Consider the following 16,477-nt stretch of genomic DNA (forward strand, 5'->3'; position numbering starts at 1 on the left):
ATACAAATAAGACAAACCGAATGTGATGAACTAAAGATAAAAGATAGATAACGTTATTACATCAGCATGTATACTACAGCATACATTATATTGTAACTTACAGTTAGACATTTAGGTTTCATTATGTTTAAATGTCTTTCCTTCGTTATATTGATGTATAGTATCAACGAAACTGTTAATTTTAGGCACATGAAAGGAAATGCACATTGATAAAGCATGCATATATTAAAGCAGGTGACATCTGTATGAAGGAGTTTCCTTGTGGCTGTATGATTAACATACGCACCTTTGTCGGAGGAAACCCGGGTTCAATTCCTAATGGGAATACATGTGCTTTGAATTCAATGTTAAGTAGTACGTGTATGACTCACATAGCCTTGATGCTGAAGAGGGAAGTTAAGCTTGGGAAACCAACTAACCAATCTGCATTAGGATTTATGAAGCACAATGTAAACAACAACATTTCTTAGTATGTTTTGTAATCTATGATCCTATACCCGTAACAATATTACATCGTGTGCAGAATAATTCTTAACAGGAGTGCACATTAAAATATTTTACCATAGTAACTGGTGTTGGTATCTTTCTTTTTTCTTTTAAAATTGTTACGATTTTGTCGTCTACACCAATTATGTATTTAATTTTGAAGTTGCGTTTTTAAGCTTTTGTGCTTTGCGTCCTTGTGCAGCACTGCGGTTACGATGGACTCTGCTTTCTATTAAAGTGGGTTTCGAACCACCACCGGAACATGAATCAGATGTAGTTGGTGAGTGCACAAATCATCACGAAAGATCAATTCTTACACTAGGGGCCGTTTTTAATTACAATATTTCTCCCCCAAAAGAGCTGGATTACGGGACAATTCCACTGGCCTCAGTAATTATGCACGTTACCAGATTAACTGTGATATTCGGCATATGTTATTTGTATGATATGTAAATATTTAGAAATAGAGACTGCTTTATTAATAACTACATTCAACATAAAATGTTATTGAGATTCACAGAGGAAGTACAAAAAAAAAAAAAAAAAACTACTGTTTCATCCATTTATTTCTAGTAGCATATTTACCATTTTTTTTAAAATAAAAATAATTATATGTACAGAAGGAACACATCTAATCTCCCTCACACATAGGAGACAGTAACATTTTTTAAAAAGTATAAAAAATGTAATCGCGCTATTCCATGTAATCTAAGAAAAATGAAGCATGAATCACTAGATATTAAGAATGTATGTACCCCTTAGTACTTGTATATACATATGATCATTACATTTATCATGTTCTTATGTTACATCTGAATATTCTTACATGTAACATTCACTTTATCACTGACACCTATACATGTTAATGTACTATTATATTGCTTCAGTACCAATCTGCTGATCTTTTATCTCCCCATCCAACGCTGAATGACTATTTCTAATACCGCTTTAATCCATTTCTGTTTTGCACATTTGAAAGTACAAATAACATTTTGAAGAAATAACATAATTGGCACTTTATACAAATGTTTATTTTTCACTTTCACATTCAAGGTTCCATTTTGTCTAGAATCCATTTTAAATAGCATTTGAGTCTTGTATAGATTCCCAACTCTCCGTATTCTCCACAGTCAGATGGACCTTGTGACACAATGCCAATAAGGAAGTACTTGGGAGGTCCGTCAAATGCTTCAGGTTTCATCAGAGGACCTCCACTGTCTCCTCCACACGTATCCTGTTTCTCTGCACCTCCAGCGCACATATGGTTCTCTGTTATTACTGCTCGCCCTTTGTACTCTTTCTTGCATTTCTCGTTCTTCTCTATCTTCAGACTTAACTGCATCAGAACGTTACTCGTATGTCTGGTTACTGAAATAATAAAGTGAAAATGTTATTTATATTTGTAACGTAATGACATTTATCAACATATCTACTGGTCAAAACATTAGCTTTGAAGAAACCTACAGAGGTGTTTCTCCTTGTGAATCGAATCTTATTTGTTTATTCATATCTGCATTTGTGATGTAATATCGAAGACATGTGTGTGCTCAACTAATACGAAAAATAATAATTAGTAAAAATAATAATGGATATATATTCCCGTATAAGGTTGAACAACCGATTTTTTAGTTGCTTTAATATAGAGTCTGAAGTCTGATTAATATTTGTGAAAGATGTTTGGCGAGATAACGTGAGTCACAATACTTGATGTTACTTTCTGTTCACGTGCTCTTTCTCGCGTTAGCATGCCTCCTAATACAGACCTTTAAACGCCCGCTCTTGCGTAAGATGCAGTCACATATTTAACGTGACTGAAAAAAAAAAGTGTGTTTCCTATCTAACTTCTTGCACCTTTCGAGATAAGATAGGTGGCGGGCGGGAGATTGGAGCATCTTAGGTTTGTGCTGCTTTCGCGAGCTCTACACGATGAATGTGGGAGAAAAAGAAATATCTGCTTGTTGCGGTATGCAGAGGTTTAGAAATAGTGTACAATAACTAGTTAATGACTTGAGTTATGGCTATGTTGATCATTTATCTGTTAAAAAAAGTCCCCGACGGAATCTAATATGAATAATATAATAAAGTACTAAGGATTTGATGATAATTAATGCATTCTATGATTAATTAGTTATGATGAATATATGAAGATGATAATATGTAAGAAATATGTTCGAAGTGTAATATGTAATTTGCTAAAAGGCTGCTAAAGAGTTTTAGAATGATTTTGATTAACTATCATATAATTATTCACTCGTTTCTTCAGGTAATCTTATTAAGTTCAAGCGCAGCTTGACAAGCTACTTGCCATTTATTTCACAAGCATTTATTCCGAAGTTGGTCATCCGCCTAGTTTTTGGCTATAAGCGTAATAATTGATTCCTTTGTGTACCAAAGTTTAATATTTAATTCACATAGTATTGCCGAGCGAACTTTAGCGAGTGAAGGCGGGTTAGAGCCCCGCAGGGCACGTTGTTTTCTATCTTTATTACAGCTAAATGGAAAGGGGAACCTGTCTTTTAGAAACTTGCCTCAATTATGGTTATGTTACTTACCGTTACATTGAAATGTATAGGCCCTAACTTTCTCCACGTTTCCTTACAGTTATTTGCTTACCACATTTTCTACAATTTATTTTTAGATTTATTAAGCCTTGACTTTTACTTACTTTTAATAGATTTTTCTGATTATCACCAGTCATGTTTACAAAACAAATGCTCATTACATTCCCAAAATTTCTACCATAAAGTAACCTTGTGCCAAGTAGTTCTCTCCTCTTGCGAAATAGTTCCATGTTTAGAACTGTTTGTATAAGAAAATAAACACAACTCTAGCTCTCCTTATACATGATCAAGCACAAGAACAAGCAAATTATTCATTTCTTCCCGGTAAATTTTTAAAATTTTGCTAGAAACGGACGACCAACTTCTGAACTTAACTCGTGTTTAAATGCATATAATATACTGTTCAATAAACAACAAGAATTCGGAATATTTCAATGAAAAGTTATTAATAAAATTTCTGTATGTATGTTATGAAGATATAGTTACGTACTTTACTGTGGGAATGTCTACATCTATGCACCGAGCTTCCTGTATGAAGTCCGACCTCTTTAACGTTAATCCGCAACGCAACGTAACATCATTGCAAAGTAACCCTGCCACAAAATGGACGTAAGTGGCTACATGATGAAATAGTAAATCTAACATAGTGCAACTAGAAGGCTACAGTTTACCTAGATAAATGGTTACATTGAAAGTAGGTACGCTTACTAGAAAGTAGGTGCAGTACAGGCTCCTAACGATTTCCTTTGTATTTTATAAATCAATTTTCCGTAATAATAATAATAATAATAATAATAATAATAATAATAATAATAATAATAATAATAATAATAATATTAAAGACATATGTGGTATAAATAATTTCTCCGGAAAAAATATCGAGAAGGAATAATTTACTCTTGGACATGGTTTTTTGGACGATTTTCTCAAACACGACTCAGGCGATTTTTTTCATATTTCATAAATAAATATTTAATTAATACCCTGACAATATGGTATAACGCATTTGCTCTGAAAATATTTTCGGGTGTGTTTTCTTTCGTACAATTAGGGATGCGCATGAGTCGAGACATGTCTCGAATCTCGACTCGACTCGACTCGAATTCGAGTCGAGATTCGAGTCGAGACACACTTTGTAAATTCGAGACGAGTCGAGACAAACGTATTTATCGACTCGAATTTTCGAGTCGAGACACGAGTCGAGTCGAGACAGCTCCTAAAAATCTCGACTCGACTCGAATGTCTCGAAAATCTTTCTATAACTTTTAATATTATTTTGAAGAAAGTACTCATTCAGAAAAACTCGGCACGAGAATTTCGGAAACTGCAGGACTTGTCAGGTGTTCGAGAAGTGTTGTGGTGAGTGTCTTCAACAAGTGGCGAAACTATGGGGAAACGACGTCCAAACGTCGAGGGGTTGGGCGCCCCCCCCACCTCATTACATTTGTCCGACGTCGTAGGCTGGGCAGATTGGTAAAACAGGACAGGCAGCGAACTGCGTCGGAACCAACATCTGAGTTTAATTAATGCTGGGCAAAGTACAAGTGTGTCTGAACTAGTGTTGTAAAATTTCCGGAAATTTTGAACATGTTGGTAAAAAACTTTTTTAAAATTTCTTTCTTGAAAAATTGAAAAAATTCAAAAAATTTGTAATCAAATATTTCTATTTGATTAATTTTACTAGTAATCATATCTTTTTTCTTCAAACGCATAAGTTCAAAAATTTCACTATTGCCAATATTAAAAAATAGCACTCGAAAAAAAAGTATTCCAATCATTATCTATATATTAAAATACTAGATTTACGCGTATATGTTTGTCCCCACAGAAAAGTTTATATGTTTGTCTCCAGTCCTTTCGACAATGAGATCTTGAACCCACAAGTGCTAGAAACGTACCGTTTCCATTGGTCGATTCCAAAATTTTGTGTAAATTGTCCAGTTCTAATTGAATATTTAAAAAGAAAAACAACACGGCCATTAGTTCTTTATTACATTTTTAGGGGTACAGTGGAAGTACTGAATTTTTTGTAAAAGTAAAGCATCATACTCTATGAGTTATATATTCCAACGTCGGATAGTTGTATATAGGGGCTGTATATCTCTCAGGGGTTTGTTTAATGGCCAAAGTATAAGAAAACGAAGGATAACCATTTCTCCAGTCTAAGATGAATCTTCATTGTTTGGGGAGTTTTTTTCACAATGAACTCCGTATATCTCTGACATAACTAATTATGTGTGTAATTTATTTATTTATTACATAATGCATGCAAAAAGAAAGAAAACACTGGTCATATATGAATTAGAAATTCCAACTACAAGTGGGCTCAAATCTTGCAAACGCTGCGAAATATTGAAAAAAAATAATAGAAAAAATTTCTCGTTTATGATACCCCTTGCCGATTTTTATGAAGGCGTACTTCACTTGTATCTGTAAAGGGACATGTACAGATATGAGGATTCACAAGGAGATTCATGCTCATATGTGAATGATGCGCTGTGTAGAGAGCGCAGGTTCAGCTAGTTGAAAATTAATAGTCTGCACTTATTTCTATTATGCCATTTATTCGTGGATGTGCATTAATTACAGAACTTTTACAGTTACATACAAGCCTACCAACATGAAGTGCTTATGTTGCAACAAATAGGTCTCTTGAATGAAACTGAGTTCTTAATATGCTCTTTGATCTAGTGAAGTTTTGTTAATTTTAACCAAATCACTTCTTACGAGAAAGAGGAGTAGGCAAACTTCACTAATACTCATGCACTAAAACATATAATTACTATTATTTAATATTTTAATATAGACACTTATATAAACTTTATGAAGAAAATCCTGTATGTAGAGGTCTGCGCGGATGCGGATATATATATCTTTACTGTGCGAATAGCGGATAAAATTGCGGATAATGTTTCCTACATTTTTTGTATCAAAAAAATGCTGTGAATTTTCTGATAATGGTGTAAAGAGCATTAGAAACGTTCGTTTTGAATTAAAAGTTTTAAAACCAGTTGAAAAGTAATAAAATCAAAATACAAGTGTGTGAAGCTTGTGACTCAGTGACAGCAAAAGGACAAAAAATGACACGAGAGAGTTGTTCTTTTATTGCTGTTTTCAATATTGTTAGCAGCCGTTTTGTAGGTGAATGACATCTCTGACCTAAACAGAAAGAAACGACAGGCCCCATCACTAATCCTCAAGTACCGCTATTTACTGTAAACAAGAAAAATAATTGCCGCCAAAGCCCCTCTGATAAAGCTGAAAATTTTCAGACCATTCGCCTTGAAGAGGAAGAAATGTCTTCAAATAAAGTTTTTCTAGCCTGAGAGATCAGGAACCAAAACCCTAATTTAAAACACCGCATCCCCTTCCATAAACTGAAAACTGGTCAGCAGAATTATATTTGCCTTTTGTGACAAACTGGAGAAGCGCGTAGGTCACCGAAATAGCAAACAAATCAAACCATACGCTCATCTTTCTCTCTCCCTCTTTCTTAAAAAAAAGAAAAAAAAGAAAAAGAAAAAATCTTCTTCACTGTTTCCTTTGAAGTACAGCAGATATTGAATGCACGTTTGCGATCCCACAGATTTCTCTCTTCGGAGAGGTGCCACGGACCTCATTGAACATTCCGAGGAATTGGAGTTTTATAACAGCAATTGTTTTCTCTCTCTCTTTCTTCTTGTGTGTATGTGTATATGTATGTATGTTCTGGGCCTCTGGTAAGGAAAGAAAGAACAACCAATGCGTTGTTTTTCCTACCCTAAATGTGTCGAACAATGAGTGGGGGCTGCAAAGAAAAGCAGTAAATTCTAAACTTCCTCTATTGCCTCTTCCCGAAATTAACGGTATAGACAGACTTCCTATTTGTATTCGAAGTTATTTTCACTTCTAGTTTCAGTAAAAGCTTGGTCGTGAAAGCTTGAGTTGATTTTGAGTTTAACGTCCCGTTCAGCAGCGAGGCTATATGATACGTGGACCTACCGATTAAAGTGGAATCCGAACCACATGAGCTCCCGCCGCGAATTGTACCCGGGTCTCCCACGCCAAAGGCGTGTACACTAACCGCTTAGCCACGAAGGAACTTGGTCGCGAAAGCATGCATTGTATTGCGTTGTTAGTTTCGTCACTTATTTTTTTAAAATTTAGTGCAATTACTGGTGCCGGTGTCAGTTCGGGATATGTGGATGTGTTTGCAGTCCTGTGATTATTTTTTATTTCTTAATAACGATTATTTCTATTTCGCCTTTGTGTTTAGAACAAATGCCCCTTTTTTATGAGTAATGATCAAGTTTAAAAACTTAGTGACGTGCTCTAAAATTAGTCGATTGAGGGGATATTACCTACTTGGCATTATTTTGGCCCGATATCTGCATTTGAAGATCTTGGGTAAGTACATAAATCGTTCATTAATTTCTAATTTGTTTCTGCACGGTTTATATTGCATTTTATTTATCGTAGTTGGTATTTGATCACGAGGAAACTTATATAATACATTGTATCGTTTGATTCAGTAAACTACGTGTATTATAGAATATGTAAGTTGTATATATTTGTTATCTCATTATCTGCGGATGCGGGTGCGGATAGAGATGTTGCGGATGCGGGTGCAGATGCGGATAGAGATGCTGCAGATGCGATATTTTGTATCCGCGCAGACCTCAACCTGTATGTAAACAAACATGTTTTCTAGTGCGACAGATTATCTATTACAATCAAAATGAAAGTGACTATGTTTCTAACTTAATAACTCCTGAACAATGACACTTCCGATGCCCTTTAAATCAAAATTTGGCCCCACAACTTGGAGGAGGGAGAAGATATATAAAAAATATTGAAAATGACTGATATTAGTGTCGAATCCATAGTTTTCGGGGTCCCTGAGATGAACAGAAGATGCCGTTTAAATCCACAAATTCAGCCCCATTAGTACTCCTAAGGGTGAACGGGAACATGTAAAGGTAATTGAAAATTACCGACAGAAGTGTCGAATTCATAAATTTGGGGCTCTGTAAGTTCATTAGTGACAGTTTTGGTGCCCTTTATGTCTAAAATGAAACGTATTCTCCCCATGCAAGGTATTCGGCTAGTCTGTAATAATAACGAACGGAAGTTTCACATATTCAACCCTTTAATATATTTGTCGCTGCTTAAATTTACTCACGTGTGCGGTATATGTGTATATGTGTAAATAAGTTCATTTCTTTTTTAAGTTATTCGAAAAACATACAAATAATAAAGTGGGAAGATTTTACCAGAAATTAGGAAACTAAAAAGTAAAATTAAAACCTGTTGCTTTAAGTATTTTTCCTGTTAGCAAAATGCATTGTATATATGCTGCAAACATGTTACAGCAAATAAGATTATTAGCATCAGACGAAGAAATAGTTTTTAAATTATATTTTCCGGTTTTTGCTAATACTCCCGAACATTTTTTTAATTAATGGGTTCAAAATTATTGGAAATTTTACCTACCTTGATTAAATTTTCAATATAAATGAGGTTCGGGATGATTTTTATTATTTCACTTTGAAGATGCAACTTGAGGGAAAGGGAGGGGGAAATGACAGATATTAGTGCGGAATCCATAATTTTCGGGGTCGCTGAAATGAACAATGACACTTCCGATGCCCTTTAAATCAAAATTTGGCCCGACAACTTGGAGGAGAGAGAAGATATATAGAAATTATTGAAAATGACCGATATTAGTGTCGAATCCATAGTTTTCGAGGTCGCTGAGATGAACAGTGACACATCCGGCCGTTTATATCAAAATCCAGTCCCATTAGTACTCTAAGGGGGGATGGTGACATGTAAAGATAATTGAAAATTACGGATATTAATGTCGAATTCATAGTTTTGGGGCTCCATAAGTTCATTGGTGACAGTTTTGTGCCCGTTGTGTCCAAAATGAAACGTATTCTTCCCGTCCGAAGAACGGGTATTCTGCTAGTCTTTAATAATAACGAACGGAAGTTTCACATACTCAATCCTTTAATATGTTTCTTGCTGCTCAAATTCACTCACTTGTGCGGTATATGTGTGTATGTGTAAATAAGATCCTCTCTCTTTTTGAGTTTTTCGAAAAATATACAAAGAATAAAGAGGGGTTTTACTAGAAATCAGAAAACTAAAAAGTAGAATTAAAACATGTTGGTTTAATTATTTTTCCGTTAGCGAAATACATTGTATATACAGTAGGACGTTGATAATCCGAACGTCAAAAATCCAAAACGTCAAAAATCCGAACCCGGTCCCTAGAAGCTTTTTACATTTTGTCTTAAGAGTCTTCATCCCGGCGAAATTAAAATACCGCCAATTTTACAGTAATTATGTGATATCTTCAAATGGATAAAAGATAATCGAAATGTGAAACAAGAGCGCCCTAGACAATATCATTTTACGTGAGATATCGTTATCACGACTCACTTATCAGTTTTCGATTTCGAGCCATTTTGAAAATCGGCATTTATTTTCGCGTTTCTAAACGGCTGAAAACGGAAAGCTACTAGGTGACTTGTGATAACGGTACCTCATGCAAAATAATATTGTCTGGGGCGCTCTTGTTCCATATTTCAATTATCTTTTATCTATTTGAAGAAATCACATAATCACTGTAAAATTAGCGGTATTTTAATTTCGCCGGGATGAAGACTCTTAACGCTACCGAGAAACAAACAATAGTGCGTCCGTCAACGTTGTGTGAAGTCGGTGTTTTTACAAAAGTTCATTCATATGTAATTGTTTGTCATACATATTTTTATTTTTTTATTTTCTCTTAGGCCTATAAATTTTAAGTGTGACTTACAAGATCAGTGTAATTTAGTGTACGAGCAGGTTCTTCAGAAACATTAAATGTAAGTAGCCTTTCGTACTGTATTGTAATTACTGTATGTACTGAATAACCACTGTATCGATAGAAGAACATACCGTACATTATATGTAAGCCTAAATGGCATTTTTTGTCATTTTAGAAAATGCGAACTACCTGTGGTCCCAATTAGTTCGGATTTTCGACTTCCTACTGTATATGCTACAGACATGTTACAGCATTAAGATTACTAGCATCAGGCCAAAAAATAGTTTTAAACTATATTTTCCTGTTTTTGCTAATATTTCCGAACAAATTATTTTTTCTAATGGATTCAAAATTTCCGGAAATTTTACATAGAACATATCTCTATAAAATATGTCTGATTTAACATATTAACTAAAATCTAGTAAATACAAAACACTTTTAATTTTGAAAGCGTATTATAATAAAATATTCGAACATTTCAATTTTACCCAAATTTTCCGGTTTTTTCCAAGCTCGGGAGAACCGTAAAAAAATTGTTCTTTTAAACCCAATATTTCCGTTTTTTCCCAGGCCTTCATTACACTAGTCTGAACATACATTGCACCGAACACTCCTAACGATGGACGTCCGCAGTCGATGACCCATTTATGTGCGAATATTAACACCACGACATCGGCAACTACGACTGAAATGAACACGTGACCATCGCCACTGGACCTTGGCGAGAGGCAGAGCGTTGCATTGTCTGATGAATCCCGATACCTTCTTCATCATGACGATGGGAGGATGCGAATCCGTTGTATTCCAAAGGAACAGCTCCTTGACACTTGTACTGCGAGACGGAGACAAGCGGGCTGTGGCTTAATTATTATCTGGGGAACATTCACGTGAACATCCATGTGTCTAGTGGAGCTCGAGCAAGGCACCATGACGGCCGAAGCGTATCGCACACTGCTTGCAGACTACGGACACCCCTTCATGATGATCATGTTTCCCAACGGTAGTAGGATTTTTCGACAAGATAATGCACCATGTTACAAGGCCAGGAATATGATGGAGTGGTTCTAGGAACACAGGAGCGAGTTCCAAGTGATGTGCTGGTCCCCCGACTCGCCGGATATGACCCCACTCGAACACATCTGGAATGTGATTGAACGTGACGTCACGGCGCATCGCCCCCTCCCCGGAATTTACGGGAATTAGGTGACCTGTGTGTGCATATGTGGTGTAACTCTCTCCGGCGACCTACCAAGGATCATTGCGTCCATGCCAAGACACGTCGCCGTTGTTATCCGTTCCAAAGGTCGACATACTGATAATTAGGTAGGTAGTCATAATGGTCTGGCTGATGTGTATGTATATTTTAACTCGTATATTTTGTCTCGACTCGAATTTCGAGACGTCTCGACTCGAATTCGAGTCGAGTTGAGACAGAGACTGTCGAGTCGAGACACGAGTCGAGACAGAAACATATTTTCGAGTCGAGACTCGAGTCGAGACAACATTTTCTCGAGACGAGTCGAGACAGGCTTAAATCTCGACTCGACTCGACTCGTGCGTATCCCTACGTATAATTTTCTCAAAAACGACTCATACGAGTTTGTTCACACTTCATAAATAAATATTTAATTAAAATCTTGACAATATGACATAATTCACTGTCGTGAAAAATATACAGGAATAGTTCATTCTTAAAGAGACGGGGAGAGAGAGAGAGATATATCAAGTGAGTTTCTCTTTTGATTTCCATGAAATGTTGAAAACAATTTGCAGAAGCAAACCAATTTTGCTACTATAAAAAGCTTTTTCTTCTTGAATTCTATCCTCTTTCATCCTTTTCTGTTTTACGTTTTGACATATTGAAAGAGCAATCTCATCACTATCCTGCCTTTTTTTTCGTCGGATTTATCAAAAATCTGTTTTACAAGACCTTTCAATTTTAATGGAAAGAATGGATATAAAAATAAAAAGAGATTGGTCTACGAGAAAAGAGGAAATAAGAGATTGAAAAATAGAAGAAAACAAAAGAGAAGGAGACGTGAAAGAAGTAATCGATTCTTTTTCTTCTTCTCTTTCTCTTTTCCCCGACGAAAGGTTTTCCGAAAACAGTTCAGTAAATGTATTTCAAATTTTGATAGATTTGAACACACAGAGAGAGCAAGGAGAAGGCAGCAAATAGACAAAGAAAAAAATAATAAAAGAAGAAAGGAGAGTACACTCTTTTTTTAAGAGGGAGGTGAAGAAGAGGGTTTTCTCGGTGCTCTTTCCATCCTAGTTCGCAAAAAAAGCAGAGTAGACTGGAGGAAAAGAGGAGAAAGGATAAGCTTGGGAAGAAGAAAGGTCTTCTATTTTGTTATGATTATTCGCTTCAACAACAACAACAAAGAGAAAAAACTAGCCTTCCTCCCCTCCAGAAAATAAAAATATTCATTTTAAGTAGAACATTTTTGTTTATATAAAAGGGAAAGGTGTTTCCTTTTGCATTGAATTAACTAAATATAATAAAATTTTAAGGCTTATGAATCAATCTTCTGCCGATTTTTTTAAAAAAAAACTTTTCAAACGATGAAAGAGCAAACAACGTAGGCCAGAAGAGAATAGAGAAAGATGAAGCAGATGTGCTACTTTGGTCTCTCTCTTGTTTTTATTTTAATTGGTAAGGAGGTAATTCGATAAAAAGAAAATTTTGTTTTAACTTCTTTCTCTTTCTATGTTTCCTTTAATTACATTTGGCACAAGGTTGCTAAGGTTTCATCTTTCTTGATTTTATTTGGACGGTTTTCTCAAAAACAAGTCCGTCAATTTTCTTCATATTTCCCAAATGAATATTTGTTAATAACCTGACAAAATGGCATAGCACATTTGACCATAAAAGATCTACGAGGTGTAGTTTATTGCTGTGTATGTTTTATTTTGGACAGTTTTCCCAAAAAAGGAATCGCGCAATTTTCTTCAGATTTCATAAATAAATATTTCATTAATATCCTAACAATACGCGTAACTCATTTGTTCTTAAAAATGTACGAAGGTAGGCATAAATCTACAAAGGATAGTCTACTTTTTTGAGGATGAGCTATCTTTCGGTGAAGGTCTCCGAAAATACCTTACAATTTTGTTTGTATTTATCAAGAATATGTTTCATTAATAACTTCAGCACAACATGATATAGTTTAAGAAATTAGAACGTAAAAGTTTAATCTGGTGGCATGTACCTTTCTTTTTATTATAAAGAATTGAGAGCAATTTGGATGACGGATCGTTTGCTACCACTGCGCAGCGTGCCTGATAGAACCTGACCCAACGTTGCCACATGAACAGGATTGATACTCGTCCCGGAAAATTCGTGACTGTCACGGAATCGAGATCTGCGTCCCGAAAATATTTCTCGGGACGTTTAAATGTTCCGGATTTCAGTAAAGAAGAAAGAAAGGAATGTTATAGTGTCCTTTCTTCAGAGGATTAGGTGTATAATTATTCTCTTCAACTTCTGAGTATGGCGATTCAAAAGTTGAACGAGAAAAAGGCTTGAATACATACACTATGGATTTAATTAACCTCACGGTTTAACTATTTTGACATTGGACGAAGCATTCGTTTCATTGGGCCAGGGATAAAAGGTTTGCTCAATCTTATTGTTATCTTTAGTACGCTGTTTCCATTTGCATCTTGCTTCTGAAATATTTTAATCAATAATCCCTCACCGGTATTTTTTGTAATATTCCGCTGACCATTCAAGAAGAAAAATACATTGTGAAAGGAAGCACCATACCTTGAATGAGACGTAACACATCCTGAGAAATTATATATATATATATATATATATATATATATATATATATATATATATATATATATATATATATATATATATATATATATATAAGAAAATTGCTTACCAGGAGAAGGGGGTAATCATCTGCTTACGTTTGCTTAACTAGGGAGGATAAAGTCTACTAAAATAACTAAAAATGTGATTACGTAATACTTGAACAACTCTACCTAATGGAAGAAGGTAAATTAGTTTATAACACTTTTTTTTTATTTTAAGCATTTCAAAGATTCTCGTAATTTAGTAGCGTCCCGGATTTTTATTTTTAAAATATGGCAACCCTACACATGAATGGCTGAGGGATGGGAAAGCTTCAGCTCGTGGATGCCAAATAGAAATGCCAAAGTCACAAAAAATCAATTCGCTCATACCACTTGGCTCCATGCCACGTCTCCACTTTGTGCTTTCTTCCAGTTCCTATTGAGTACATTGTAGAAGGTTCATCACGTCTTTAAATCATATCTGTAAGCTACATATTATTCTTAGTTAGGCTTCAACTCTTCAATCTATAAAGCATATGTATGCTTGATAAATATGCATTTAAATCAGAAAAGTTATTCCTTTTATGATATATGTATAAACTTGACTGTTGCATCATTACACGCATATTTTGAAATGTAGTAGGCACTGTAACATTCATGAGCTAAGAAGATTCAAGCACCATAGTTACTAAACAAGAAAAGGATATTAGTTTTATTGTTATTTTTAATTATTACAATAATATGAATTTGAAATAAAAATTAACATATCTCTTCCAACTTTATATTTATTCGTTTATTGAAGGTTAGCACCGAGGTTTATAAGAACTCACAGTTTAAGATGAAAATCGAACTAGCACAGTGAGTTTAAACTTTTCAAGGCTCTCTCATTGAGAATTGAGCCCAGGAACCCGTGTACCAAAAATGGCTCTAACTGATTTTTTGTGTTCTTAATTTGTTGTATTCCTTCCGTATGTTCAAAAGATATGTGTGAGCAGAGCTGGAGCCCTTGGGTTTACGAGGAGCCGCCTCCCTTCCCTTCGCTCACAATTCTCAGCATCGTTCGTACGGAAAGTTACGTTTTTGTTTTGAAATACTTTAACATCGATCGCTATGCTGGAAATCGGTAGCTTTTGTTTGACCTTGTTTTTAAAGTAATTACATATTCTATAGACAATGTTAAGAGTTTGTTTATGTGCCACTTGTCGGCCCTTAATTAAAATATCCTACTCTTTAACGTCTATCTACAGAAGAAAATTAAAACAACAACCACGTTTGAACTTCGCACACTGTGACCACATGTTGGAAAATAACTGTAATAGGTTTCAGTAACAAACGAGAGGATAGAACTGCATTTTATTCAAATTTCACCCGCCATTCCGTTTGCCCTGCCGATCCTAGTATAATAATGGCAATGTTATACATACAACTGAAGTGAATTCAATATAAACAATGAACATTAAGTTTGAGTAGAAGATAAAATGCTTACTGGAGATTACCCTCGACATGCGAGATCGCATCCTACACTGAAATATTGAAGGTAGATTGTTAGCAAACAGAAAATATCTCTGGTTAACATTCTAACTAACTAACTCTATGGTCTATGGAACCCAGAGGTTCAATGCCGCGTTCACAAAAGCTCTTCACTGACTTCTATCCTTAGCTAACTGTATCCAGTTTCTACTTTGTATTCCAATCTCTGCGAGATCCATCTTAATATTGTCCTCCCATTTGCGCCTAGGTCTTCCTAATGGTCGTTTTCCGATTGGTCTTCCAGTCAAGACTTTAAAAGCGTTTCTACTTTATTCCATTCTAGCTACATGACCTGCCCACCTAAGCCTCCTAGACTTGACGACCCTAAAAATGTTGGGTAAACCATATAAATTATGTAGTTCCTCGTTATGAAGTTACCGCCATTCCCCATTCCCGTTCCTCTTGAGTCCGAATATTCGTCTTAGGATCTTCTTCTCAAATACTTTTAGTCTATGTTCTTCCCGCAGAGTAAGTGACCATGTTTCGCAGCCATACAGAACAACAGACATGATTATCGTTTTATATATTTTAAGCTTCAAATTCCTCGACAGAATTCGCGACAAGAGATTTTGAACCGAATAGTAACACGAATTCCCTGCTTTTAGTCGACATTTAATTTCTCCGTGAATATGATTTTCCTCTGTTAATATTGGAGCTCCTCCGTGGCTAAGCGGTTAGCGTACGCGCCTTTGGCGTGGGAGACCCGGGTTTGATTCCCGGCGGGAGCTCATGTGGTTCGGATTCCACGTTAATCAGTAGGTCCACGTCTCATATAGCCTTGCTGCTGAAAGGGACGCTAAACTAAAATCAACTCAACTCAACTCCTCTGTTAATATTGATCCTAGATATTTGAAACTATTCACTTTATCAAAAGTATTATTTAATATTTTAACGCATTTATAATTTGCTGTATTCCGGTCCCGACGCACTACCATGTATTTAGTTTTCTCTGCATTTACTTCTAAACGCATGTCCCTGCAAGAGTTTAATAAGATCTCTGCATTTCTTTCTATTGTTCTATCACCCCTATTAAATTTACATCATCAGCATATGCCATAACCTGGTGAATACCGTTCAACTCTAGGCCCTGGTTGCTATCTTTGATTTTCCTTATAGCGTATTCCAGAACGAAGTTAAATAATAATGGCGACAACGCATCTCCTTGTTTCAGGACATTTTCGACGTGAAAACTCGTTGACAAAACTTTTCCTACCCGGACTTTACTTTGGGATTCATTTAAACATATCTTAATTAATCTAATTAGGTTTCTCGGTATTCCAAGTTCTGTAAGAGC

General features: G+C 35.5%; 1 protein-coding gene across 1 annotated transcript in view; it reads right to left on the minus strand.

Moving 5' to 3' along the window:
* Positions 1 to 1,202: 1,202 nt before the first annotated feature.
* Positions 1,203 to 16,477, minus strand: part of LOC145665247 (venom protease-like) — a 111,564-nt gene continuing 96,289 nt past the window's right edge. The window contains exon 8 of the mRNA XM_081732539.1: positions 1,203 to 1,854. Within this exon, the coding sequence (XP_081588665.1) occupies positions 1,535 to 1,854 (320 nt within the window). The 3' untranslated portion in view covers positions 1,203 to 1,534. The remainder of the gene's footprint in view (positions 1,855 to 16,477) is intronic.

This window comes from Thermobia domestica, chromosome 11 (genome assembly GCF_964235325.1).
Source record: "Thermobia domestica chromosome 11, izTheDome1.hap1.1, whole genome shotgun sequence".
Taxonomy (NCBI): domain Eukaryota; kingdom Metazoa; phylum Arthropoda; class Insecta; order Zygentoma; family Lepismatidae; genus Thermobia; species Thermobia domestica.